Source organism: Salvelinus fontinalis, chromosome 11 (genome assembly GCF_029448725.1).
Source record: "Salvelinus fontinalis isolate EN_2023a chromosome 11, ASM2944872v1, whole genome shotgun sequence".
NCBI classification, from domain to species: Eukaryota; Metazoa; Chordata; class Actinopteri; order Salmoniformes; family Salmonidae; genus Salvelinus; species Salvelinus fontinalis.
Window position 1 is genome coordinate 19432155 of NC_074675.1, and position 27451 is coordinate 19459605.

The 27451-nt window shown below is 46.3% G+C and overlaps 1 protein-coding gene across 7 annotated transcripts in view; it reads right to left on the reverse strand.

Annotated features, from left to right (window-relative positions):
* LOC129865240 (signal peptide, CUB and EGF-like domain-containing protein 1) overlaps positions 1-27451 on the reverse strand; it is a 113226-nt gene that overhangs the window by 57544 nt on the left and 28231 nt on the right. For all 7 annotated transcript variants that reach the window (XM_055937858.1, XM_055937863.1, XM_055937860.1 and 4 more), the window contains exon 4: positions 25724-25858. In XM_055937858.1, the coding sequence (XP_055793833.1) occupies positions 25724-25858 (135 nt within the window). The remainder of the gene's footprint in view (positions 1-25723; positions 25859-27451) is intronic.

A 27451-nucleotide genomic window follows, 5' to 3' on the forward strand; every position in this document is an offset into this window, starting at 1 on the left:
CACGCACACACACACACACACACACACACACACATAGACACGTCCCAGTCAGAGAGCATATGCCAGGATCAATTAAGCCAAGTGTTAATTTAATGGTTCTACACAGTTCAACTCCCTCCTCCCCTAGTCCTCCTCTCCTCTCCTCTCCTCTCCTCTCCTCTCCTCTCCTCTCCTCTCCTCTCCTCTCCTCCACAGTTCAGTGGTGATCTGAGGTTCTTTCCTGTCAGTCCTAGTGGCTGTACATCCCACCCGTTTGATGTGGCTTCAGCCCCGGCCCACTGATTTACACAGCAGCCCGGCGCGCTAATAACTTAAATGGCCCAGTATTTAAATCTTCATTAGAGGGGAGAGGTGAGGGGGGAGAACAGAGGATGCTTGGGGGCCAGGACTCTCCAGAGAGGAGTGGAGCAGGAATAGGCAGCCAAAGATATCATTAGGGTCTGGGAAGGGCCTGGAAAAGTTACACAGAACCTTTGAGAATATTTTGGAATCTCTCCTCGTCGGGAGCAGGGATCAGATGATGAATGTCTTGCGTGTGTGTGAGTGTGTGATGAGCGATGAGTGTAAGTATGAATGTGGGCGAGTACATCAAAGTTACTTAGACACCTAGATGTTCTTAAAAAAAAAATTTTTTTTTTCATCAAAAGAAAACCCAAAATGGTCATTAAGGTGACATGTGGGTCCTCCTCGAAAGTGGGTCCTCCTCGAAAGAAAACATCACTGGGACTTAAATACCCACGGAATGCATTCTCTAACAAGGGACGTTTACCAAGACAAAACCATCGTCCTCCCCCCTCCCCCAGACACCCCCTCCACTACATCCTGGACCTCTCCAAAACTCTCAAAGAGCACTGGGCAGCCCTCTCTGGGTTTATCGCTGTGGTGTGGTGAGAGTAACAGTCCCTGGGGGCCCTTCGTGTGCCTCATTAGGGGTCCAAAGTACCTCCTTAGATAGGGGTGCTAGGAGCCCCCTTTACAGACAAGTCTAGCACTACCGTCCTAAAGCATCTCCTTTCTAAAGACGCAATCTGAAAGATTCCCAACTCATCCATGGTGTTTAGGCGACACTGTGTAAAAATGGAACAGATAATGCTACATTTTCATATATGTAGTGTGAAATGTAAAGTTATACTTGTTCCTGTACAATCAATGTATTTTGGTTTATGCAAGTGCATACATTTCACATTTGAGTTATTCTTTAAGCGCACTGAAAATAAACTCGGATAGGATAGGTTGGGAAATATTTCCGTGTGGAAAAGGAATATCTACGGCCACCTCAACCCACAGCCCTCACAACGCAACAGTTTACAAGATATACGCTGTAGCTGTTTAAAAAAAACTAAATTCATAAGAAAGCAGTGTGTACAACTTCCTCTATACTCAATTTAAACCTGGGAGAAGTCAAAGAAACCTGGGAATGGGAGAAGTTGGAGAGGGACCCCTGGACTCAGCACAATCTGTCCTGAAACAGCAAACAGAGCCGGGGGCCACCTGGGCCTTGAGGTCCGCTGGCCTCTCTACAGGTACAATGTGATGAGATGGCTGGCTGAAGGAAGGCCTGGGAGGGCCCTCAAATGTTCAGTTATCAAACCTGAAGTCCAACGTGACGGGCCGATAAACGTTCCACCCACAGCACATGTCGAGCTCTGACGAACTCAGTTTGTGCTAAACGTCAATGACAGATAGAGAGGGGGTGTGGGGGAGGGAGGGAAGGAGAGAGAGAGACAGAGCGAGAAAAGGGGATGAGACGGAAAAAGGGTAAAGCGGAGACAGAGAAAAACAGACGCAGACAGAGAGAGAGACATATCTCAGCGAGTATGGAACAGAAAAGAGCTCGAAGTGAAACGGTAAAGGTTGAGTTGAGAGTTGGGCTGACTGTTCCATTCCAGCTCCCTGTCCTCATTGTTTTGACTGGGGAGGTCAGAAGGTCCAGAGCTACTGAATCACTCTGTAGTTGAGAAGAGGAGAGGAGGTAGTAGTACTGTAGTGAAGGAGAGGAGAGGAGATAGTAGTACTGTACTGGAGGAGAGGAGGTAGTAGTACTGTAGCGGAGGAGAGGAGAGGAGGTAGTAGTACTGTAGTGGAGGAGAGGAGGTAGTAGTACTGTAGTGGAGGAGAGGGGGTAGTAGTACTGTAGTGGAGGAGAGGAGGTAGTAGTACTGTAGTGGAGGAGAGGAGGTAGTAGTACTGTAGTGGAGGAGAGGAGGTAGTAGTACTGTAGTGAGGAGAGGAGAGGAGGTAGTAGTACTGTAGTGGAGGAGAGGAGAGGAGGTAGTAGTACTGTAGTGGAGGAGAGGAGGTAGTAGTACTGTAGTGGAGGAGAGGAGGTAGTAGTACTGTAGTGGAGGAGAGGAGAGGAGGTAGTAGTACTGTAGTGGAGGAGAGGAGGTAGTAGTACTGTAGTGGAAGAGGAGAGGAGGTAGTAGTACTGTAGTGGAGGAGAGGAGGTAGTAGTACTGTAGTGGAGGAGAGGAGGTAGTAGTACTGTAGTGGAGGAGAGGAGGTAGTAGTACTGTAGTGGAGGAGAGGAGAGGAGGTAGTAGTACTGTACTGGAGGAGAGGAGGTAGTAGTACTGTAGTGGAGGAGAGGAGGTAGTAGTACTGTAGTGGAGGAGAGGAGAGGAGGTAGTAGTACTGTAGTGGAGGAGAGGAGGTAGTAGTACTGTAGTGGAGGAGAGGAGGTAGTAGTACTGTAGTAGAGGAGAGGAGGTAGTAGTACTGTAGTGGAGGAGAGGAGAGGAGGTAGTAGTACTGTAGTGGAGGAGAGGAGGTAGTAGTACTGTAGTGGAGGAGAGGAGGTAGTAGTACTGTAGTGGAGGAGAGGAGGTAGTAGTACTGTAGTGGAGGAGAGGAGGTAGTAGTACTGTAGTGGAGGAGAGGAGAGGAGGTAGTAGTACTGTAGTGGAGGAGAGGAGAGGAGGTAGTAGTACTGTAGTGGAGGAGAGGAGAGGAGGTAGTAGTACTGTAGTGGAGGAGAGGAGGTAGTAGTACTGTAGTGGAGGAGAGGAGGTAGTAGTACTGTAGTGGAGGAGAGGAGGTAGTAGTACTGTAGTGGAGGAGAGGAGGTAGTAGTACTGTAGTGGAGGAGAGGAGGTAGTAGTACTGTAGTGGAGGAGAGGAGAGGAGGTAGTAGTACTGTAGTGGAGGAGAGGAGGTAGTAGTACTGTAGTGGAGGAGAGGAGGTAGTAGTACTGTAGTGGAGGAGAGGAGGTAGTAGTACTGTAGTGGAGGAGAGGAGGTAGTAGTACTGTAGTGGAGGAGAGGAGAGGAGGTAGTAGTACTGTAGTGGAGGAGAGGAGGTAGTAGTACTGTAGTGGAGGAGAGGAGGTAGTAGTACTGTAGTGGAGGAGAGGAGAGGAGGTAGTAGTACTGTAGTGGAGGAGAGGAGGTAGTAGTACTGTAGTGGAGGAGAGGAGGTAGTAGTACTGTAGTGGAGGAGAGGAGGTAGTAGTACTGTAGTGGAGGAGAGGAGGTAGTAGTACTGTAGTGGAGGAGAGGAGGTAGTAGTACTGTAGTGGAGGAGAGGAGAGGAGGTAGTAGTACTGTAGTGGAGGAGAGGAGGTAGTAGTACTGTAGTGGAGGAGAGGAGGTAGTAGTACTGTAGTGGAGGAGAGGAGAGGAGGTAGTAGTACTGTAGTGGAGGAGAGGAGGTAGTAGTACTGTAGTGGAGGAGAGGAGGTAGTAGTACTGTAGTGGAGGAGAGGAGGTAGTAGTACTGTAGTGGAGGAGAGGAGGTAGTAGTACTGTAGTGGAGGAGAGGAGAGGAGGTAGTAGTACTGTAGTGGAGGAGAGGAGGTAGTAGTACTGTAGTGGAGGAGAGGAGGTAGTAGTACTGTAGTGGAGGAGAGGAGGTAGTAGTACTGTAGTGGAGGAGAGGAGGTAGTAGTACTGTAGTGGAGGAGAGGAGAGGAGGTAGTAGTACTGTAGTGGAGGAGAGGAGGTAGTAGTACTGTAGTGGAGGAGAGGAGAGGAGGTAGTAGTACTGTAGTGGAGGAGAGGAGGTAGTAGTACTGTAGTGGAGGAGAGGAGGTAGTAGTACTGTAGTGGAGGAGAGGAGAGGAGGTAGTAGTACTGTAGTGGAGGAGAGGAGAGGAGGTAGTAGTACTGTAGTGGAGGAGAGGAGGTAGTAGTACTGTAGTGGAGGAGAGGAGGTAGTAGTACTGTAGTGGAGGAGAGGAGAGGAGGTAGTAGTACTGTAGTGGAGGAGAGGAGGTAGTAGTACTGTAGTGGAGGAGAGGAGAGGAGGTAGTAGTACTGTAGTGGAGGAGAGGAGGTAGTAGTACTGTAGTGGAGAGAGGAGAGGAGGTAGTAGTACTGTTTTGGAGAGAGGAGAGGAGGTAGTAGTACTGTAGTGGAGGAGAGGAGGTAGTAGTACTGTAGTGGAGGAGAGGAGAGGAGGTAGTAGTACTGTAGTGGAGGAGAGGAGGTAGTAGTACTGTAGTGGAGGAGAGGAGAGGAGGTAGTAGTACTGTAGTGGAGGAGAGGAGAGGAGGTAGTAGTACTGTAGTGGAGGAGAGGAGAGGAGGTAGTAGTACTGTAGTGGAGGAGAGGAGAGGAGGTAGTAGTACTGTAGTGGAGGAGAGGAGAGGAGGTAGTAGTACTGTAGTGGAGGAGAGGAGAGGAGGTAGTAGTACTGTAGTGGAGGAGAGGAGAGGAGGTAGTAGTACTGTAGTGGAGGAGAGGAGAGGAGGTAGTAGTACTGTAGTGGAGGAGAGGAGAGGAGGTAGTAGTACTGTAGTGGAGGAGAGGAGAGGAGGTAGTAGTACTGTAGTGGAGGAGAGGAGGTAGTAGTACTGTAGTGGAGGAGAGGAGGTAGTAGTACTGTAGTGGAGGAGAGGAGAGGAGGTAGTAGTACTGTAGTGGAGGAGAGGAGAGGAGGTAGTAGTACTGTAGTGGAGGAGAGGAGAGGAGGTAGTAGTACTGTAGTGGAGGAGAGGAGGTAGTAGTACTGTAGTGGAGGAGAGGAGGTAGTAGTACTGTAGTGGAGGAGAGGAGAGGAGGTAGTAGTACTGTAGTGGAGGAGAGGAGGTAGTAGTACTGTAGTGGAGGAGAGGAGGGTAGTAGTACTGTAGTAGAGGAGAGGAGGTAGTAGTACTGTAGTGGAGGAGAGGAGAGGAGGTAGTAGTACTGTAGTGGAGGAGAGGAGAGGAGGTAGTAGTACTGTAGTGGAGGAGAGGAGGTAGTAGTACTGTAGTGGAGGAGAGGAGGTAGTAGTACTGTAGTGGAGGAGAGGAGGTAGTAGTACTGTAGTGGAGGAGAGGAGGTAGTAGTACTGTAGTGGAGGAGAGGAGAGGAGGTAGTAGTACTGTAGTGGAGGAGAGGAGAGGAGGTAGTAGTACTGTAGTGGAGGAGAGGAGGTAGTAGTACTGTAGTGGAGGAGAGGAGGTAGTAGTACTGTAGTGGAGGAGAGGAGGTAGTAGTACTGTAGTGGAGGAGAGGAGAGGAGGTAGTAGTACTGTAGTGGAGGAGAGGAGGTAGTAGTACTGTAGTGGTGGAGAGGAGAGGAGGTAGTAGTACTGTAGTGGAGGAGAGGAGAGGAGGTAGTAGTACTGTAGTGGAGGAGAGGAGGTAGTAGTACTGTAGTGGAGGAGAGGAGGTAGTAGTACTGTAGTGGGAGAGGAGAGGAGGTAGTAGTACTGTAGTGGGGAGAGGAGAGGAGGTAGTAGTACTGTAGTGGAGGAGAGGAGAGGAGGTAGTAGTACTGTAGTGGAGGAGAGGAGGTAGTAGTACTGTAGTGGAGGAGAGGAGGTAGTAGTACTGTAGTGGAGGAGAGGAGGTAGTAGTACTGTAGTGGAGGAGAGGAGGTAGTAGTACTGTAGCTGGAGGAGAGAGGTAGTAGTACTGTAGTGGAGGAGAGGAGGTAGTAGTACTGTAGTGGAGGAGAGGAGAGGAGGTAGTAGTACTGTAGTGGAGGAGAGGAGGTAGTAGTACTGTAGTGGAGGAGAGGAGGTAGTAGTACTGTAGTGGAGGAGAGGAGGTAGTAGTACTGTAGTGGAGGAGAGGAGGTAGTAGTACTGTAGTGGAGGAGAGGAGAGGAGGTAGTAGTACTGTAGTGGAGGAGAGGAGGTAGTAGTACTGTAGTGGAGGAGAGGAGGTAGTAGTACTGTAGTGGAGGAGAGGAGGTAGTAGTACTGTAGTGGAGGAGAGGAGAGGAGGTAGTAGTACTGTAGTGGAGGAGAGGAGGTAGTAGTACTGTAGCGGAGGAGAGGAGGTAGTAGTACTGTAGTGGAGGAGAGGAGAGGAGGTAGTAGTACTGTAGTGGAGGAGAGGAGGTAGTAGTACTGTAGCGGAGGAGAGGAGGTAGTAGTACTGTAGTGGAGGAGAGGAGAGGAGGTAGTAGTACTGTAGTGGCAGGACACCCAATCCTCCCCAGCCCCAGCCTCCACTCCTCTCTCTGGAGCTCTCAGGAGCCCAACGCCAGGTACAAACATCACAGCCCTGTTAATACAGCCTGGACAAACAGCAAGGGGAGACAGAGATGTTGAGAGAGTGGAGAGGGGAATGCAGGGGGAGAGAGAGATGGAGCAGGTGAAAGAGGAAGAAAGAGGGGGGAGAAAGGGAAAGAGAGGGGGGAGAAAGAAGTAGACAGAGAGACTGGGTGGAAGACAGAGAGAGTAAGAGACAGATGGAGACAGAGAGGCCTATTTTAGGTCCACAGGCATCTCCTGCATCCAGTATTTCCACTGAGGGACGAGGGATGAGATGATGGTGGTGTTTTTGTGGCAGGCTGGATGCCAGTCAGAGCGACTGAGAGGCTGATCTCTCTCTCACCAGGGCTGCCTCAGTCAACACACCATGAGGAGTCCAGGACACACAGAAGAGCTGCCTGAAGAGAGAGGGGTCCTCTGAGATCTGAGAGGGATGAGCTGTTGTTCTGTATCTCTTTCCAGAGTTGCCAGTCATCACTGTCCCGTGTAAATGTGTCTGAGTGTGTGTGTGTGTGTGTGTGTGTGTGTGTGTGTGTGTGTGTGTGTGTGTGTGTGTGTGTGTGTGTGTGTGTGTGTGTGTGTGTGTGTGTGTGTGTGTGTGTGTCGGTGTGTGTGTCAGTGTGTGTGTGTGGTGAGGACCAATGTGTTTGTACTCCTCTGCCCTTTGTGGTGATCACACAGCACAGCCGCCCATAAAGCTTCCACTTAAAAGGACCCTTTTAAATAGACCCTTTAAAGGCTCCCAATGTAATATCAAACGGGAAGGACGTTCAAAGCCTCGCTGCAACAATTTATACAACTATTAGAGCTAAAGTTCCTCTTCAAAGAGCCTCTCTAGATGCCTGATTCGTCCTCTGTAGCTGCGTAGGTTCTGATGTCAGAGACGGCAAGTAGAGAAAAATTCAGTTTGAAGACTAACTTGAAGATTCCATCTCTTACATAGTGGCTTTTAAGATGTACGGAGCAGCTATCCTCACTACTGTATAGGAGAGTTATTTGTTAACGGACTGTCAATCATACAGTATAAACCACTGAGACGATTTGACTGGTTTAAATCAACCACAATCGGTACTTTGTTGTATTGCATGGAAGATGTAGGCATCTATAGGTAGATACATGGACGGCTGTAGCCAACTTGGTAGCAAGCATTAAGGCGCCCTTGTCCCTTAAACTGCAGGCTCGTTGGAGGAAAAACCACACCACACACACACACACCCCTCCTCTCCTCTCTTTCCGTCCGTGCTCTTGTAAATGCCATTTGAATTGAAATCTGTCAGACTCTCTCTCTCTTTCTCTCTCTCTCTCTTTCACTGGCCGACTGAAACCACAATGCTATAGGTACTAAGCCATGAATTTCAATGAGTGCTTTTCTTCACCGCGCTGCATTGATGTCCTTCAAACTGAGCACTCCCCTATTCCAATAACCCTCCCCAATCTCTTCCTCAAATACAAGACGGTGGACATACACTCTCTCTCTCTCTGTCTCTGTCTCTCTCGCTCTCTGTCGTGGGAAGCTGAGTCTCAGACGAAAGCAAAGGTGATATGAGTGACTCCTGTCAGACCTTCAGTCCTTCAGGACTGTGATGTCATAATATAAGGACCAGTTGGGACCACCAGCAACATCACCAGTTGCATTAGTGAAACTAAGTTTACATCCAGACAGTGACTGTGTGGAGAGGAGGACAGGAAGCTGGCTGTTCAGCTCACTTTAACAGAGTCCAGCTGTTCATCTCTGTTACCGTTTTTTTACAATCCATTTGGCACTAATTTCAGAACCTTGTGGTCATTTTTCAAAACTCTAGACACAAAATTCAAAACGGTCATCACTTGTAACGCAGGCTGTCCAATGTTCAAAACATTGCCTTGTGCATTCATATCTTTAAAGAAACCTTGCACTTGCAGAATCATTGGTTCAAATAACTCATTTATCATGAAATACCATAGGAGCATTCATTTAGATCTCCCACACACAAGATACCGATAGTTTCACTGTGTAGTTGTTCGTACAATCATTAAATATTGTAGTATAAAATATGTGATACATGTTTCATTATGGTACTACACATAAGTACATCACTGTAAAAGGACTAGTAAAGAGAATACTACAGACAGTGGAATCATTTAACATCTGAAATGTATTGATTAAATAGAATAAAATCACTCATAGGTTTCTTTGAATCAAAGCAAAAATAATTAGCTACAAAAAAAGAAAAAAACTACAGTAAAACATCAACTGCAGTGTTCCTCACCTGGCTTACTGTAAAAAGCAAAACAAAGGATTGATTACTGTACTTCTATATTTCCATCAAACCTGTCTTGTGGATTTGGCCATAGGTTCTCATCCACATCACAATGGATGTTTTCATTAGCCAAACATCTTGGGAAGAATCTTCGGGCATGGCGAATCCAGGCCTGACACTGGTCTGCCGTGATGTCATTGCATGCGTCATCCATGGCCTGGAGAAGGGTGGCTTGTTCGTGAGGGTGCCTATCATATACCTTCCACCTCCACGTGGAGAAAAATTCCTCAATCGGGTTTTAGGAAAGGAGAGTATGGGGGTAAGTACAGGGTGGTAAATTGTGGTTGGGCCTGAAACCATGCTTGCACCATTTGAGAATGGTGGAACCTGACATTATCCCACACAATGACATAGGTCATGCCATCAGCTCTACAGACCTGATTTAGCTCATCAAGGAAGGTTACATTCAAACAGCGAATCATGTGGCTGCCTGCAACTCAATATATAGAGTATATAGAGTAGAGAGCTTTAGTTGTTGTTCGACCAAACATTAGAACGGACAAGATGCGTAATCTAAGCAACTTTGACCGCGGTATGATTGTTGATGCCACACATGGTGATTCCAGCATCTCAGAAACAGCTGCCTTCCTGGGATTTTTACACACTACAGTCTCTAGAGTTTACAGAGAATGGTGCGATAAACAAAACACATTCAGTGAGCGGCAGTTCTGTGGGCAAAACACCTTGTTAATGAGAGAGGTCAGCGGAGAATGTCCAGACTCATTCAAGCTAACAGAAAGGCCACAAATGCTCAAATAACAGCTGTTTAAAACAGTGGTGTGCAGAAGGGCATCTCTTAACGTACAACACCGTGAATAATTCAGGCTGTTGTGGAGGCAAAAGGGTGTCCTACCCAGCACTAGATAGGTGTACCTAATAAAGTGGCCGGTGAGTGTACAGTAATGTCAAATCTGAAAACATGGTCTGGAAAAGTGGAACTTGGGACCATAGAAACAGTGTCTGATAAAGACTGATGATGAAATATTACATCCATAGATAATGTAGTCCAATTGGTTCATGTTCCACGGTAATTGGTGTCAATGGATCTCGTTATCCTGCAACTTTCATGATCTAAACATGGATTATTGTTTGTCAGTTTCCATAAAACTATGCATTAAGAGTAATGCAACAGTTACTAATCATTTTGAGCAGTTGTATCAATTGATAGTTAGATCATTGTAATGAAATGAATAGACAGTCATCTCAGATGTAGTGTGTGAATTGCATTTTGAAATGGTAATACTTTGATGTTAATTAAGTTGTGTCATTTTGAACAGGTGATTTTAGTTCAATGAACAAATGATCTTAGCTTTATGTGTATTGTATCCAAGCAATTGGAAAAAGTGTTAAGAGTTTTGAAAAATTTGCTTTTTGATCATTGGTTGTGAGTTTTGTGTCTAGCGTTTTGAAAAATGACATCAAGGTTCCGAAATTAGTGGCAAAGTGATTGTAAAAAAACTGTAAGGGAACAAGAGCTTTACTAACCTGGTGCCAGATCTGTTTGTACTGTCTTGTGTGTGTGTGTGTGTGTGTGTGTGTGTGTGTGGACAGTATGGAGATGTTGCGGCGTCCATTCCCCTGTAGCTCTGACGGTTGTAACTAACTCCACACACACACACACACACACACACACACACACACACACACACACACACACACACACACACACACACACACACACACACACACACACACACACACACACACACACACACACACACACACACACACACACACCGGGCCAGTCACACACACACTCGTAAAACATTTTAACTCACCAAAGACAAACTCTGACCTAAAAATACAGCGAACATGGCAGAAGAGAAAAAATGTCAAGTGGACAGTCTTCCGAAGTAAATAACAACTCATATTAACCCCCAGAGAGATAGAAAGAGATAAAGAAAGAGAGAGAGAAAGAGATAAAGAAAGAGAGAGAGAGAGATAAAGAAAGAGAGAGAGAGAGCGAGAGAGAAAGAGAGAAAGAAAGAGAGAGAAAGAGATAAAGAAAGAGAGAGAGAGAGAGATAAAGAAAGAGAGAGAGAGAGAGCGAGAGAGAAAGAGAGAAAGAGAGAGAGAGAGAAATAGATAAAGAAAGAGAGAGAGAGAAAGAGAGAGAGAGACAGAGAAAGAGAGAGAGAAAGAGATAAAGAAAGAGAGAAAGAGATAAAGAGAGAGAGAGATGGAGAAAGAGAGAGAGAGTGAGAGAGAAAAATTAAAGAGAGAGAGAGAGCGAGAGAGAGAGCGAGAGAGAGAGAAAAATGAAAGAGAGAGGGGGGCGAGAGAAAGAGAGAGAGAAACTCACAACCAAATCATTAGAGGTCATTGTCAAAGCCTTGAATATGAACGAACTGGAATAATATTTAAACAAAGTATTTATAAAATGGAGGAAGAGTTTGTGTTTGAGAGGGAGGCAGCGTGTGGTCAGGGTGTTAAGCCTGTGCCCAGTCACTTTCAGCACCTCGACCCCGCTCTGATGTCCGGCTGTGTGTGTGTGTGTGTGTGTGTGTGTGTGTGTGTGTGTGTGTGTGTGTGTGTGTGTGTGTGTGTGTGTGTGTGTGTGTGTGTGTGTGTGTGTGTGTGTGTGTGTGTGTGTGTGTGTGTGTGTGTGTGAAAACATTGAGATCTGCCTGGACAGATTATCCTTGTATTCAGTGCAGTTCAAGGAAAGGTCTGGAGCCATACAAAACCAGGCGGGACTTAGGGAAACCCTGTAGCCTGAAAACACTGAACCGTTTTCCCATTAACTCAAATGCGGGACGAAAAACACTGCCAAATGTGTGATTGAATGAGAACAATTCTGGTTTAAGTCTGCTTTCAGAGACATCTTATCCCAATCTTTCTCCGGTCACTCACCTTGTCTTTATTTCCTCAAACCTTACACAACGGAAAAGAAAACCCCACACACATGAAAGAACACACCCACACAGACACACGCATCATCACACAGGAAACAAAACTCACTCTGAACTGATCTCTTACCAAGTTCACAGACAGAAACTTGGGAGTCTCGTCCCCAACTCTTAGCCTCGTGATTTGTCTCCAGCATTAGAAGACCGAGAGCTCGGCCTGACCTGTCTGTCTGACTGACATACCCGCCTCTCTGTCACACCAAGACCCATCGCATACACTCCTCCCACACCATTCAACCCCAAACTCCGCTCTCCCAACCCCCATACCGCTCTTCTACCCCCCATACCGCACACGCACGCGCACATACACGCGCGCACACACACACACACACACACACACACACACACACACACACACACACACACACACACACACACACACACACACACACACACACACACACACACACACACACACACACACAGCAGCTTCCAGGATCCCACTGGCCCACCAGGATGTTTGCTAGAGTATGGGTGTTTGTGTGTGTGTTAGGGGGGGTTAATACAAAGCACAAACACTGCCCCCTCTCGATCCTAGATAATTCTCAATGGCTGCACTCTCAGGACCACTTATCTGACAGAGCAAACTGAGGGATTCGGATAGAGGACACCACACACACACACACACACACACACACACACACACACACACACACACACACACACACACACACACACACACACACACACACACACACACACACACACACACACACACACACACACACACACACACACACACACACACAATTTTCCTACAGTAATTTACAGACTTTGAAAGGGAGACAAAGTTAAGTGTGTTTAGGTGTAAGTGAAGTCTATATACAGTTTGATATTATAGGAACTAATTGATGATGACAGTAGTCAGGTAGAAGTGTTCCCACCAGTTAAGAGAGTTCAGCAGGACCCTTGGGGCCGTCATTTAAGAGTTCCCTTCACCTTAGATTTCCTGCCTTTGTTTGTTTAAAGTTCCTCCGCCATAAAGAGAGAGAGAGAGTGTGTGTGCGTGTGTGTGTGCGTGTGAGCACAGCAACAGCAGCCTCCCTCTGTCTGCTTCCTCTCCTCACACAACTTCAAATAAACACACTTCCATTGGTCGACTCAACTGTGTTTGTCTCCTGTGTTTATTTTTCCCTTTTCTCCATTCCCCCGTTCCCTCCATCCCAATCCCCCAACTCTCCCTCCATCCCAATCCCCCAACTCTCCCTCCACCCCAATCCCCCAACTCTCCCTCCCTCCATCCCAATCCCCCAACTCTCCCTCCATCCCAATCCCCCAACTCTCCCTCCATCCCAATCCCCCAACTGTCCCTCCCTCCCTCCATCCCAATCCCCCAACTCTACCTCCATCCCAATCCCCCAACTCTCCCTCCATCCCAATCCCCCAACTCTCCCTCCACCCCAATCCCCCAACTCTCCCTCAACCCCAATCCCCCAACGCAGGGCAGAATAAAGTCCCCTCTCCTTCAACACGTGAGGAAGGCAGAAAGCCTTGAGACTACCTGGGGAAGTCCAGTTGTGGACTGGACCAAACAAAAGCTGTCCTGTGTTATTAACTACAGCAGTGGTCACCAGCTTTTTCTGAGTCAAGACCACTTTCGCAGTCAAAAAGCAAGCCGAGATCTACCGCTCAGATTTGTTTTAAACATGACTTAATTTTTTTTACATTAACCCAATAAAAAGAGTTGTGTAGGAATGAGGTTTGTGCAGTAGGCCAGATACATTATCACAACATATTGGCTATATGTCTGCCCTGACAATACAGTTCTTCTCAAACCACATTATATTTAGAAAATGGAGCTTTGATAACAAAATAGATCAGTCGACGTAGGACTTGCGAAGCACAGCAGAGCATAAATTGAAATAATTAGCAAATAATTCGATTTTTTTTATTTACTGGACTGATGGTACCTTTATCTGATGGTCAGGGTGCTTTCACAACAACAGACAACTCGGGAAACAAGCGAGGTAAAATTATGACGTCAGTGATCTTCAGGTCGGAAAGTTGTAGCTCTAGAAAGATGACCTTTCAAAATGATTCCCAGTCAGATCTCGTTTTAATCGGAGTTCCCAGTTGTCTTGAACGCACTGAAGTCGGAGATGTCATAGTTCCCGAGTTCCCAGTTGTTTTGAACACGGCATTAGTCTCAGTGGAAGGAGGGAGAGACCAGCAGAAGGTCCGCCTCTCACGGTCCCTGCTCTCTTCTTCCTTTCCTCTGGTGAGACTGACCAGAGAGAGGGGACACCTTCTTCCACCTGATGGTGAAACTCGCGTCGCTCTGCCTCATGCACAAATTGATGTTGTATCTATGACCAGAGAAAGTGAAATATTCCTCGATATCAAAATAGACACGACGAGCTGCTAATAATAATAAAAAAACGCAGGGCTGTCGATACACTTGGCTACTAATTCATTGCAGCTGCAGCGCGAGAGGAAGTACAGAGAAGCCAGGTAGGTGGAGGTTGTCTTTTCAGATGAATGAAAAAGTTCAAAATGGGAACTCTTTGCCGAATCAATCTGAATCAATCGCACTCCACACTGTCCTTTCACACCTGGACAAAAGGAACACCTATGTGAGAATGCTGTTCATTGACTACAGCTCAGTGTTTAACACCATAGTGCCAATGAAGCTCATCACTAAGCTAAGGACCCTGGGACACCTCCCTCTGCAACTGGATCCTGGACTTCCTGACGGGCCGCCCCCCAGGTGGTAAGGGTAGGCAACAACACGTCTGCCACGCTGATCCTCAACGCTGGGGCCACTCCGGGGTGTGTACTTCGTCCCCTCCTGTATTCCCTGTTCACCAACGACTGCGTGGCCAAACACGACTCCAACACCGTTATTACATTTGCTGATGACACAACAGTGGTAGGCCTGATCACCGACAACGATGAGACGGCCTATAGGAAGGAGGTTAGAGAACTGGCAGTGTGGTGCCAGGAAAACAAGACAAAGGAGCTGATCGTGGACTACAGGAAAAGGCGTTCTGAACAGGCCCCCATTAACATCAACGGGGCTGCAGTGAAGCGGGTCGAGAGTTTCAAGTTCCTTGGTGTCCACATCACTGACAATCTATCATGGTCCAAACACACCAAGACAGTCGTGAAGATGGCACGACAAAACCTTTTCAACCTTCAGATTTGGAATGGGTCCCCAGATCCTCAAAAGGTTTGAAAGCTGCACCATCGAGAGCATCCGACCGCCTGGTATGGTAACTGCTCGGCATCTGACCGTAAGGCGCTACAGAGGGTAGTGCATACGGCCCAGTACATCCCTGGGGCCAAGCTTCCTGCAATCCAGGACCTATATAATAGGTGGTGTCAGAGGAAAGCCCATAAAATTGTCAGAGACTCCAGGCACCAAAGTCATAGACTGTTTTCTAGTACCAAAAGGCTCCTTAACAGCTTCTACCCCCAAGCCATAAGACTGCTGAACATTTAATCAAATGGCCACCGGATTATTTACATTGACCCCCCCCCCCCATTTGATTTGTACACTGCTGCTACTTGCTGTTTATTATCCATGCTTAGTCACTTCACCCCTACCTACATGTACAAATTACCTTTAACCTGTACCCCCGCACACTGACTCGGTAACGTTACCCCTTGTATATAGCCTCGTTATTGTTATGTTATTGTGATGCTTTTTATTATTTTTTACTTTAGTTTATTTGGTAAATATTTTCTTAACTCTCTTGAACTGCACTGCTGGTTAAGGGCTTGTAAGTAACCATTCACAGTAAGGTCTACACTTGTTGTATTCGGCACATGTGAGAAATAAAGTTTGATTTGATTTGAAGTGCACCTACCGCCAACAGCACAACAAGTCTTTATCGTTGGCTTTTCAACAGAAATATTTGGTGATTGACTGGGAATACCTTGAAGAACGCGATCGACTGGTTGGTGACCACTGAACTCCAGTGTGCCTGACTGCTGTTAGCTAACCTGCTATCTTTCTACTGTAGGTGACATTATCAGTGTTGTGGGGCACCAGCAACAGTGGCATGGTCAATAAAGACCTATTGAACCACAGTGTAATGCAGTTGCTCCACTGGCCCTATACAGTTCCTTACTTATTCTCCACCAGTGATATAAAGGTTGTGAATGAGTGAGTGAGTGAGTGAGTGAGTGAGTCAGTGAGTGAGTAAGTGAGTGTACAAACAAATGACTGAACCAACCAACCAAACAACCAACCGAGCAACAAACTAATGAGACAGTGTCCCTCCCTATACACCATCGGTCCCCCTCCATCCCTCAGCGCTAAGCTAGTAATCCCTGCCATTATATATAGCCCTCTCAGGAGCCGTGGACAGGCCATTTCATCTGTCCCGCGAAGCCACATAAATCACACAGAGCCTCTATTTTCTCACCCGCCGCTCCGGGAGACCCACGACGCCGCACACACGCAGACACAGACACACACACACACCACAGCCGCTGATGAATGATTTTCCAACCATCCGAAACAAACAGCATGACAGCAGACAGGGGTTGTCGACTAACTCCCGACACTGCCAACATGCCATGTTTCCACTGTAGGGCTAAGCATGCACACGCTCAGACATGGGTCCCCTGTTGTGTATGGTTAGGGTAAAAAACTGTCTAGAAGATCTCATATAGTAATTAGAATATATCATAGTAATTACAATTACTTCATAATGTGTTTCGCACTCCCTTCTATTTGTCTCTCTTTCTCTCTGATGGGTATGAAATTCCTCAGGCAGGAGGAAATAAAACCATTTTTAAGGAGGATTTTGAGTGGTTTCCATGGCCAGGCTCTGAGCACCGGGTACACTGTCGGGGTGGGCACCAACACAAATTCCCAATTTACTACCCACACCAAATTGCCAAGGAATGGAGTTAAGTTGGGAGAAGAATTTACAAGCATATTATATTCACAACATATGGGGACATCTACTGCCATATTTGACTGAAATAGAGAAGTGTTATGGTTCACTTTGTAACTTTATATCTCCTCCGGGGCCCGCTGGGTGGCTGGGGGCCTCTTACTGAACATATACAGGCATATACACCACTGTTTCTACACTGTTCTACAACTCATTCATCACAACTACCAGTTCTTAATGAATGGGTTGTGTAAATGCTGAATGTTTGAATGACAAGATTTCATCTCAGGTCAATGGGCTGTTTGTCTGTATGTCTTGGATCAAAATAAGATCACTTGAGAGAAGAGAATTTCCTCAACTGATTTATGCGCAGATAGTTTCCTCAATTAAGTTATCTGCCATGTTCAGTTACTGCCTGGTCTGGTAGTTTTCCCACTATGCTTGATAATGGTGAGCGAGGGACATTTGGGAGTGGAAAGCAGGAGTTAGTAAACACCTCTACACTGTAAACAAGTACTCTTTGGTTCAACCCCAAAAAATGAAGTTAGGTTTTCTCAATTAAAAAATACTACATTAGTTGAAACCAACGGTATGACTCAATTCTAACTGTTTTAACCACTTATCACCAAACCTATATTTCAAGTTGCAACTTACTGCGTTCAACACTTAAATAAAGACATGACGCTCAATGACATTCACTCTCTTGGATGGGCAAAAATAACTCCATAAAAGCTATGCCCCTAATAAGCCACACCTCCAAATCTTCGGATAGGCTGCTGCCGCTACATTGCCCCCAGCGCTATTCAATGTGCATGTGCATGAGGTGTTGAAAGCAATTTAGAAGCTTTCATTCAATTCAGAAAATCACATTGATCTGTTGAATTTGTTGTTTGATATCAGACAAATTTAATAGAATAGGTTGAACGACCCAAAGCGAAATGTTCAACCATTCCAGCCAGTAAAAAAGCACTTCAGATGAACAGCAGCATTGTCCCACTGTTTACAGTGTTCTAAAATACAGAGAAGACCTGGAGGGCCCGGTGTTTGTCATGACTGGGAAACTGTTCAGAGTCTGAAACGTAACACACTTCCCGGGAAACACACAGTAGCCCATCGCAATGGAACAAACAAGTGCAGATGTGTGTGTGTGTGTGTGGACGTGTTTAACTATACTTGTGGGGACCAGAAGTCCCCACAAGAATAGTAAATGAACAAAGATTTGACCAACTGGGGACATTTTGTTGGTTCCCATAAGGTCAAATGCTTTTTCTAGGGGGTTTAGGGTTAAGGTTAGAATTATGTTAGGATTAGAATTAGGTTTAGGAGATAGGGGGTTCGTTTTAGGGTTAGGAGTTAGGGTTAGGTTCATGGTTAAGGATAGGTTTTTGGGTTAAGGTTAGGGTTAGGTTTAGGGTACAGGTTAGGGTTAGGATTAGGGTTAGGGAAAATAGAATTTTGTATGGGACTGAATTGTATGTCCCCACAAAGTTAGCTGCACAAGACTGTGCATGTGTGTGTGTGTGTGTGTGTGTGTGTGTGAGCGTGTGTAAAAGAGAGTGAAAGGGAGGTATCTGTGTGTATTTCCTCAACAATGACAGATTTAATTCTCTAAAACTCTCTAAAACTCTGGCTACAATTTCAGAGACAGGCACCCGCCCAGCCGCCTCGGTAACCGGCGGTAACCGTGAAGTGGCTACTGTCATTGTAACCATAAACCGCATGCGGCTGCATAAATTACTGAGAAGCACCTCCAGCTCCTCTGATGACCTCATACACTATCATCAGCCTGGATTCAACATCTACACATGGTGTCCAAAATGGCACCCTATTCTCGATATAGTGCACAGCTTTTGAATGGGGCTCTGGTCAAAAGTAGTTCACTTGGGAATAGGATGCCATTGCGGAAACATACTATGCATCCAAACCAATAGCCTGGGTTAAATCCAGGCTAATATTGCGTCACAAGTAGTGCACTATTTAAGGAACAGGGTGCCATATCAGACAGACATTAAATCATCTGTAGAAGCATTAAAGGGGAGTTATAAACTAAATATATTTGGCCCATCTGCAGTCACTACATGCGGGATGGAGTGCCCTCCCCTCAACAGAGGAACAGGTGTCCAGAAAGGGGTGTGGTGTGGTGGGTACCTGCGGGGCTGCTGAGAGGTGGCTGGATTAGGTAAACCCTCCACGGGCAGGGATAGGGGAGGGTGATAAGTGACAGCAACGGGTCATGGGTTAGGATTAGGGTTAGGGAGAAAAAACATTTCATTCAGGGTTAGGAGACGCCTCCACATGAACCTAATATAATATTAGTGAGGAAGGAGATGGTTACTCACAAAGTGTGTGTTTATCAAGGCCAGTCAGTGTGTGTGTGCGACTGCATGTGTGAGGCATGTGTGCATTACACACATGCCCGTGTATATTAATCAAGGCATAATGTGTGTTTGTGAGCCAGTCCCTCTGTACGTGCCAGTCTGTGAGCACGTTCGTGTGTCTGCGATGATTCCTACACACTGTGTCCTTCTGTGGAGTGTGGGTTGATACTGTACACTACCTCAGTTCATCAGACACATCTTGGAGTGGTACCAGGTTATCTCTGGGATAATATGGGACCAGGTTTGACATGACTTGGCAGTGGGGGGAAGAGGGAGGGGGCACAATCTCTGTCCAGTCTGTCCTCACAAAGAGAGAGAGAGAGAGAGAGAAAGAGAGAGAAATTACTAAAATAGGACCTTAGACCTCATTTTGCTCTTGGGGAAAATGTTTAGAATGATGGGGAGGTTCAAGTCCCTAGTGAGACACCATGGTAGAATGATGGGGAGGTTCAAGTCCCTAGTGAGACACCACGGTAGAATGATGGGGAGGTTCAAGTCCATAGTGAGACCCCATGGTAGAATGATGGGGAGGTTCCTAGTGAGACACCATGGTAGCATGATGGGGAGGTTCAAGTCCCTAGTGAGACACCATGGTAGAATGATGGGGAGGTTCAAGTCCCTAGTGAGACCCCATGGTAGAATGACGGGGAGATTCCTAATGAGACACCACGGTAGAATGATGGGGTGGTTCCTAATGAGACACCACGGTAGAATGATGGGGTGGTTCCTAGTGAGACACCATGGTAGAATGATGGGGAGGTTCCTAGTGAGACACCATGGTAGAATGATGGGGAGGTCCCTAGTGAGACCCCATGGTAGAATGATGGGGAGGTTCCTAGTGAGACCCCATGGTAGAATATTGGGGAGGTTCCTAGTGAGACCCCATGGTAGAATTGATGGGGAGGTTCCTAGTGAGACCGCATGGTAGAATAATGGGGAAGTTCCTAGTGAGGTTCCTAGTGACCTCAAATGTTTGAGGTCCTCCAATCAGGGGTGAGGGTGGGGATGTGATTATTGTATGTTTTGCGTTTTGTTATTTATGTTTTGGGTTTTGGTTTCACACTGTAACTGGTCTGTGTTCCGGTCCTGGTGGTTCTGGGTGCGCTCGCTTCCATGCCCGCCCGGGCGTCGGCGGGGATTTGGTCCTTCCCACCCTTGGAAAATCCCCTTGGGCTGGGGCGCGGGGACTTTGCCTTGCCAGGGTCTCGGGGCGGGTCGGGGTGAGCGCACCCACTGACCAGAGGAATGGCCATTCGTATTGTCTTTGTATTGTATTTTATTGTATTGCTGTTGTTGTTTTTTTGTTTTTTTAATTACTCAAATGCAATGTAAATGTAGAGAGACATACTGTATATATATATCATATATATATATGATATATCATATATATATATATATATATATATACACAGAGAGAGAGAGAGAGAGAGAGAGAGAGAGAGAGAGAGAGAGAGAGATAGAGAGAGAGAGAGAGAGAGAGAGAGAGAGAGAGACAGAGAGAGAGAGAGAGAGAGAGAGAGAGAGAGAGAGAGACAGAGAGACAGAGAGAGAGAGAGAGAGAGAGAGAGAGAGAGGGGTATGGAGAGAGATGGAAACAGGCGTGGAGACTCCTCTGGGACACATAGAAGCTGCTGCTATTCCCGTCTGGGAGGAGCAGGGAGACAAGCGTCTGATTGAGGGCCACAGGGGCAGGCTGTGACTGGACTGGGGCTGGTCAGGGGTGGGTAGAGGTGGGCTGGAGGAATACACCAGGCTGCTTTAGAGGCTGTTTACCCCCAGCATCTCTGACAGGCCAAATAATTACACATGTTAACAGAGGAATGGCTTTGATGTAAAAAATAGAGAGAAAGAGAGAGGACAGGAGAGGAGAGAGACTGAGAGAGACCGAGTTGGTGGAAAGAGAGAGATGGGATAGGAAGGTGAGAGGGAGATAGAGAGAGGGACAGAACGGAGCACGAAAGTGAGCGAGAAAAAGAGAGAGAGTATGAGAGGAAAGGGTGATATTCACATCCAGGTTGGTGGGGTTTTCCAGAGAGCAAACATGGAATGTTTCTATTTCTGTGTCTCTTTCACTCTTTCTTCAGCTCGTCTGAATTCCCTCTGACTGCGTGCCCCAACAGCCCTGCTTCCCTGCTCACACTGCCCTACTAGCCCAATCCAAGGCCATAGAACGAGCTAGAGAGAAAGAGAGAGAGAGAGAGCGAGAGAGAGGTCACCTCATTGCCCCTCACTCTCCTCCACCCCCTCAGTCACTCACCCCTCTCCACATTCCTGAAGTGTCCGATAGTGACATCACAGAGATGATGGATGTGGATCCTTCCTTTCATATCTCTCTGAACTCCTCAATTATAGTGCTGCTGCTGGTGTGTGTGTGTGTGTGTGTGTGTGTGTGTGTGTGTGTGTGTGTGTGTGTGTGTGTGTGTGTGTGTGTGTGTGTGTGTGTGTGTGTGTGTGTGTGTGTGTGTGTGTGTGTGTGTGTGTGTGTGTGTGTGTGTAGATTTCTGTGTGTGTGTCGGCCTGTTTGTTGAACTGTGTATTTTTGGAGGAATGTGCTGTGATTCCTCAGTGAGGAGGAGGATGTTCTCTCTGCCTCCCCCCGTCACCTCTCAGATCCTCACTGATCCAGACTGAGACCGTGAATGAAGTCTGACAGGCGCTAAGGGCCGGGGAAGCCGGAGCGCCAGAGAGGTTAATGATGAATTCCGCAATCATCCGTCAGTCGCAGGAGGATCACACGGACGACAAACGCCCGTGTCAGAAGTCACGCATCCCGCCCACTCCTCGGCGCTTCTCGCCACGTTACGCGGATAATGGTCACTGAACAAAGGCGCGGCATGGTGGACGCTAGTGTTCCACATATTGGGGAATATTCAGAGGTGCAAACTTTCCGTGGGAATTAACAGGAATATATGGGAATTAACGGAAATATATGGGAATTAACACTAATATAAGCTAATTATTAATACTATTTAAATATAGATGTTTTTTGCATTGGATATATTTACCATATCATATGGAGACAGGAACATAAACCTTTTACCTTATCATAAGTAGACATAATTGCAAATGATTAAATCCTTCCAATAGAAGTTTTAGAACACCTACTCATTCAAGGGTTTTTCTTTATTTGTACTATTTTCAACATTGTAGAATAATAGTGAAGACATAAAAACTATGAAATAACACATATGGAATCATGTACTAACCAAAAAAGTGTTAAACAAAATAAAATATATTCTATATTTGAGATTCTTCAAAGAGCCACCCTTTGCCTTGATGATAGCTTTGCACACTCTTTGCATTCTCTCAACCAGCGTCATGAGGTAGTCACCATGAATGCATTTCAATTAACAGGTGTGCCTTCTTAAAAGTTCATTTGTGGAATGTCTTTCCTTCTTAATGCATTTGAGCCAACCGGTTGTGTTGTGACAAGGTAGGGGTGGTATACAGAAGATAGCCCTATTTGGTAAAAGACCAAGTCCATATTATGGCAAGAACTAGGCTCAAATAAGCAAAGAGAAATGACAGTCCATCATTATTTTAAGACATGAAGGTCAGCCAATATGGTACATTTCAAGAACTTTGAAAGTTTTTGTGTTGCAAAAACCATCAAGCCCTATGATGAAACTGGCTCTCATGAAGACCACCACAGGAAATGAAGACCCAGAGTCACCTCTGTTACAGTTACCTCTGCTGCAGAGGATAAGTTTATTAGAGTTAACTGCACCTCAAAAATTGCAGCCCAAATAAATGCTTCACAGAGTTGAAGTAAAAGACACATCTCAACATCAACTGTTCAGAGGAGACTGCATGGTCGAATTGCTGCAAAGAAACCACTGCTAAAGGACACCAATAAGAAGAAGAGACCTGCTTGGGCCAAGAAACACAAGCAATGGACATTAGACAGGTGGAAATTTGTCCTTTGGTCTGGAGTCCAAATTGGAGATTTTTGGTTCCAACCGCCATGTCTTTGTGAGATGCGGTGTGGGTGAACGGATGATCTCTGCATGTGTATTTCCCAACGTAAAGCATGGAGAAGGAGGTGTGATGGTGGGGGAGTGCTTTGCTGGTGACACTGTCAGTGATTTATTTAGAATTCAAGGCACACTTACCAGCATGGCTACCACAGCATTCTGCAGCAATACACCATCCCATCTGGTATGGGCTTAGTGGGACTATAATTTGTTTTTCAATTGAACAATGACCCAACACACCTCCAGACTGTTTAAGGGCTATTTTACCAAGATGGAGAGTGATTGAGTGCTGCATCAGATGACCTAGCCTCCACAATCCCCTGACCTGAACCAAATTGAGATGGTTTGGGATGGGTTGGACCGCAGAGTGAAGGAAAAGCAGCCAATAAGTGCTCAACATATGTGGGAACTCCTTCAAGACTGTTGGAAAAGCATTCCAGGTGAAGCTGGTTGAGAGAATGCCAAGAGTGGCAAAGGGTGGCTATTTTTATGTTTAAAACTTTTTTGGTTACTACATAATTCCATACAGTATGTGTTATTTCATTGTTTTGATGTCTTCACTATTATTCTACAATGTAGAAAATAGTAAAAATAAAGAAAAACCGTTGAATGAGCAGGTGTTATAAAACTTTTGACCGGTAGTGTAGTTACAAATTTAACTTAAAATAAATGAGTTGACTCTTCACTTGGAATGATGTCACTGAACAACTAAAGAAAGGGAATGTTGAATGATCCCCAATGATCCATCGCATCTCCCAGAAACGTTTTCAACACACATCTGTAAAATAATAGTCTAGAAACTAAAGCTTAGGTTGTCTTCCTCTCAGGCTTCCATGTCTTCTCCCTGGACCTCCTCAATGTCCACCTCTTGAACATCAGACTCTGAGGCCTCATCTTCACTGTCACTTTCCAACCTTGTTGAGGATGGCTCGTTGTCAGGCTCAAAAAGCCTCAAATTTGCCCGGATGGCCACCAATTTTTCAACCCTTGTATTGGTCAGCCTGTTGCGTGCTTTGGTGTGTGTGTTCCCAAACAAGGACCGGTTGCGCTCTGAGGCGGCTGATGTTGGTGGGATTTGGAGGATGATGGAGGCAACAGGGGAAAGAGCCTCAGATCCACAAAGTCCCTTCCACCAGGTGGCTGATGAGATATGTTGGCGCGACTGCCAAATTGCATCTCCATCCCAAAGCCCTTGCTTGGAAGTGTACTTCGCCAGACTGCCAAGAACCATGCCCTCATCCAGGCAAAGGTGGCGAGACACGGTAGTGATGACACCATATACCTTGTTGATCTCTGCACCAGACAGGATGCTCTTGCCAGCATACTTGGGGTCCAACATGTACGCTGTTGACCTTCACTTGAACTCTATTGAACTCTGCAACCAGCCAATGAGTAGATCAAGCATGTCTGGTTGGAGGGGTGTATGCTGGGTGAAGAACATTCAGAAATCTCTTCCAATACACATTGCCTGTGAGCATCAGAGGTGAACCAGTTGCACACACAGCTCGAGCAAGACATTCATCAGCATTTCTCTGACTACGTTCCTCCATTGAGTCAAAAACACTTCTGATTCCAAGAGGACCATGAGCTGTTGCTATTGATAAGGTGTCTGATTCATCATTTTCACCTCGAATAGAAGTAGAGGGACTTTTGTCAGAGGTTGCTTGTTGTGAGCACTGAGGGAACTTTATGCACTTGACCAGATGATTCTGCAACTTTGTTGCATTCTTCACATATGATTTGGCACAGTATTTACAAATGTACACAGCTTTTCCTTCTACATTAGCTGCAGTGACATGTCTCCACACATCAGATAGTGCCCATGGAATTTTCCTGTAAAGATGAGAAAAAATAAGTAAATAAAACCCAAATACAATTCCATGTACTGATAAATAGTTAAGCAGTTAGATTAAACAACTAATTTGTAAAAAAAAATGTTTTTAAATGAAACATGTATGGAAACAGGTGAATTAACTCTCCTCAGTTAGCAGGCTCAAGCAAGCTAAAACCCACATGGTAGCAAAAACTAACTAGCAGAAATTGTTAACAAGTTAGAAATTCTTTGAACACACTTTCATGTAGGCTACTATTTACTAGTTAAAAAAAATTATGTATGTCATATAAAATATATTCACCCCACCCAGTATTGTAATCAAAACTCACCAGAAAGCATGTAGTCCTTAGCTCAGACAGTGTAGTAGTGTGGGCTCAATAGCATCTCATTAGTGTGCAAGATCTTGAGAATCAGAAGAGTGCACTGCACATGTGATGGAAGAATGCACTGTGCATGCAGAGGGTTGCAGTTCCATTGAATTGGGGATAGTTTAACCAAAATATGCCCCAAGACCTAGAATTGCCTTGTGTATCCAACAAAAAAGGTTCACTGTTATAAGCTAACTTTTTGGGACGAATTTAAGCAAAATTCCCCAAATTCCAGGGCTTAACTTCAGACATTTACCGGAAAGTTTCCGACCCTTTGCAACCCTAGTGGACGCCTTCGCATTTGACGCCTCAACCTCAAACCAAATTCACAGGTCATGTCCGGGGGAAATGCTTATTAGGAGGAGTACTAATGCTACATACCAGTAGTGATGGTTTGAGAGAGAAAGGCTGGAGAGACTGACTGAGACCACCCAGAGGAGCACAGAGACACATAGACAGTGGAAAAGAACTAAGAAAGTGCCACACACTCATGTCCAGTCTCTACACACACACACACACACACACACACACACACACACACACACACACACACACACACACACACACACACACACACACACACACACACACACACACACACACACACACACACACACACACACACACACACAGTCCACACAGTCCACACAGTCCACACACACCACACACACACTTGTCCACTCACCGTCGGAGCGGTGGATGCAGGTATGCTGGTTGTCGCTGAGGAAGAAGCCTTGTTTGCACATACACTCGTAGCTTCCCATGGTGTTCACACACACCTGCTGGCATCCTCCGTTGTTGTCCATGCACTCATCCACGTCTGAGAGAGAGAGAGAGAGAGAGAGAGAGAGAGAGAGAGAGAGAGAGAGAGAGAGAGAGAGCGGGGGGAGAGAAAACTACCAGTCAGGCAAAGACATAGACTTTCTTAACGGCGGGATGCTTGCTTGGCTTGACAAACAAGCCCCAAGCGTCTCAGTCGTAGACCAGGAAGGCATTTGTGCCTGTGTTTGTTGAGGAAGGATTGTCCTTCTCTTTCTTCTTTCTGAAGGCCTATTGAAGTCTGGTGAGGGTGAGGAGATGTGGGGATGACACCAGAGGCAGGAATGTATCCCTGTGGACTCACACTACCCAGACAGAACAGAGCAGAGCTGAGAAAGACAGAGCAAGAGAGAGTGAGAGGGTGAGAGAGAAATAGAGAGAGAGAGAAATAGAGAGAGAGCGAGAGAAAGAAAGACAGAGCAAGAGAGAGAGAGAAAGAGAGAGAGAGAGAGAGAGAGAGAGAGAGAGAGAGAGAGAGAGAGAGAGAGAGAGAGAGAGAGAGAGAGAGAGAGAGAGAGAGAGAGAGAGAGAGAGAGAGAGAGAGCATGTAAGTGCTGGTGTGAGTGTGTGTTTATGGAGCCCTGTTGTGCTGTTGAAAGCCCAGTAAATCACCAGTGGGGCATTTAGAGGAAGTGTTAGTTAGAAACCTATAACATCTTCCAATGAGATTAACAGGGATCAAACAGGGCTGGGCTGCTACTGTAGACTAACAGACAGAGATGGAGAGAGAGAGAGAGAGAGCGAGAGAGAGAGGGAGAGAGAGAGAGAGAGAGAGAGAGAGAGAGAGAGAGAGAGAGAGAAAGAAAGACAGCGCAAGAGAGAGAGTGAGAGGGAGAGAGAGAAAAAAAGAGAGAGAGAGAGAGAGAGAGAGAGAGAGAGAGAGAGAGAGAGAGAGAGAGAGAGAGAGAGAGAGAAAGACAGTGCAAGAGAGAGAGTGAGAGGGAGAGAGAGAGAGAGAGAGAGAGAGAGAGAGAGAGAGAGAGAGAGAGAGTGTGCCTGCATGTGTGCGTTAACTGGTCCGTGATTAAGCACAAGGCAGTGCGTGTTGTGTTTAGTCTGGTGGTTGTTCAGATGTGTTTGTGTGTTAGAGCCGGTAGCCAGGCGGCACGGACGCACGCACACTGATGATGTCACAGAGGAGACGGAGAACTGGACACACAGTTCAGAACAACACTGTCTGTCTGTCTGGCCACAACCTCTGTTCCATCCTCCATACAAACACATCTGACAGGTGGTCTAAATACCAAGCTGTGTCTGAAATGGCACCCTATTTCCTACACAGTGCACTACTTTTGACCTGGGAATAGGGTGCCATGTCAGACATGGACCAAAACTCTTCCCCTTACCCCAATGGAACAACTGGCCCATGTTTATTTAACCTAGGCACTCGGTGGTAGTGGAGGACAGTAATTGGCTCCATCCGTCATTCATCACAAACCGCTAAGTGAAATGAAAGAGGAGCGGCGTAACCATTTCCCCTTGTGATTAGAGTGCAGGTCTTTACAGGGAGGAAATGAGAGGAAAGGGCTCTGGTTGGGCAGACAGTGCTAAGCGCTGAGGCAGCGTGGAGCCGGGAGACTCTGTCTCTCTAATC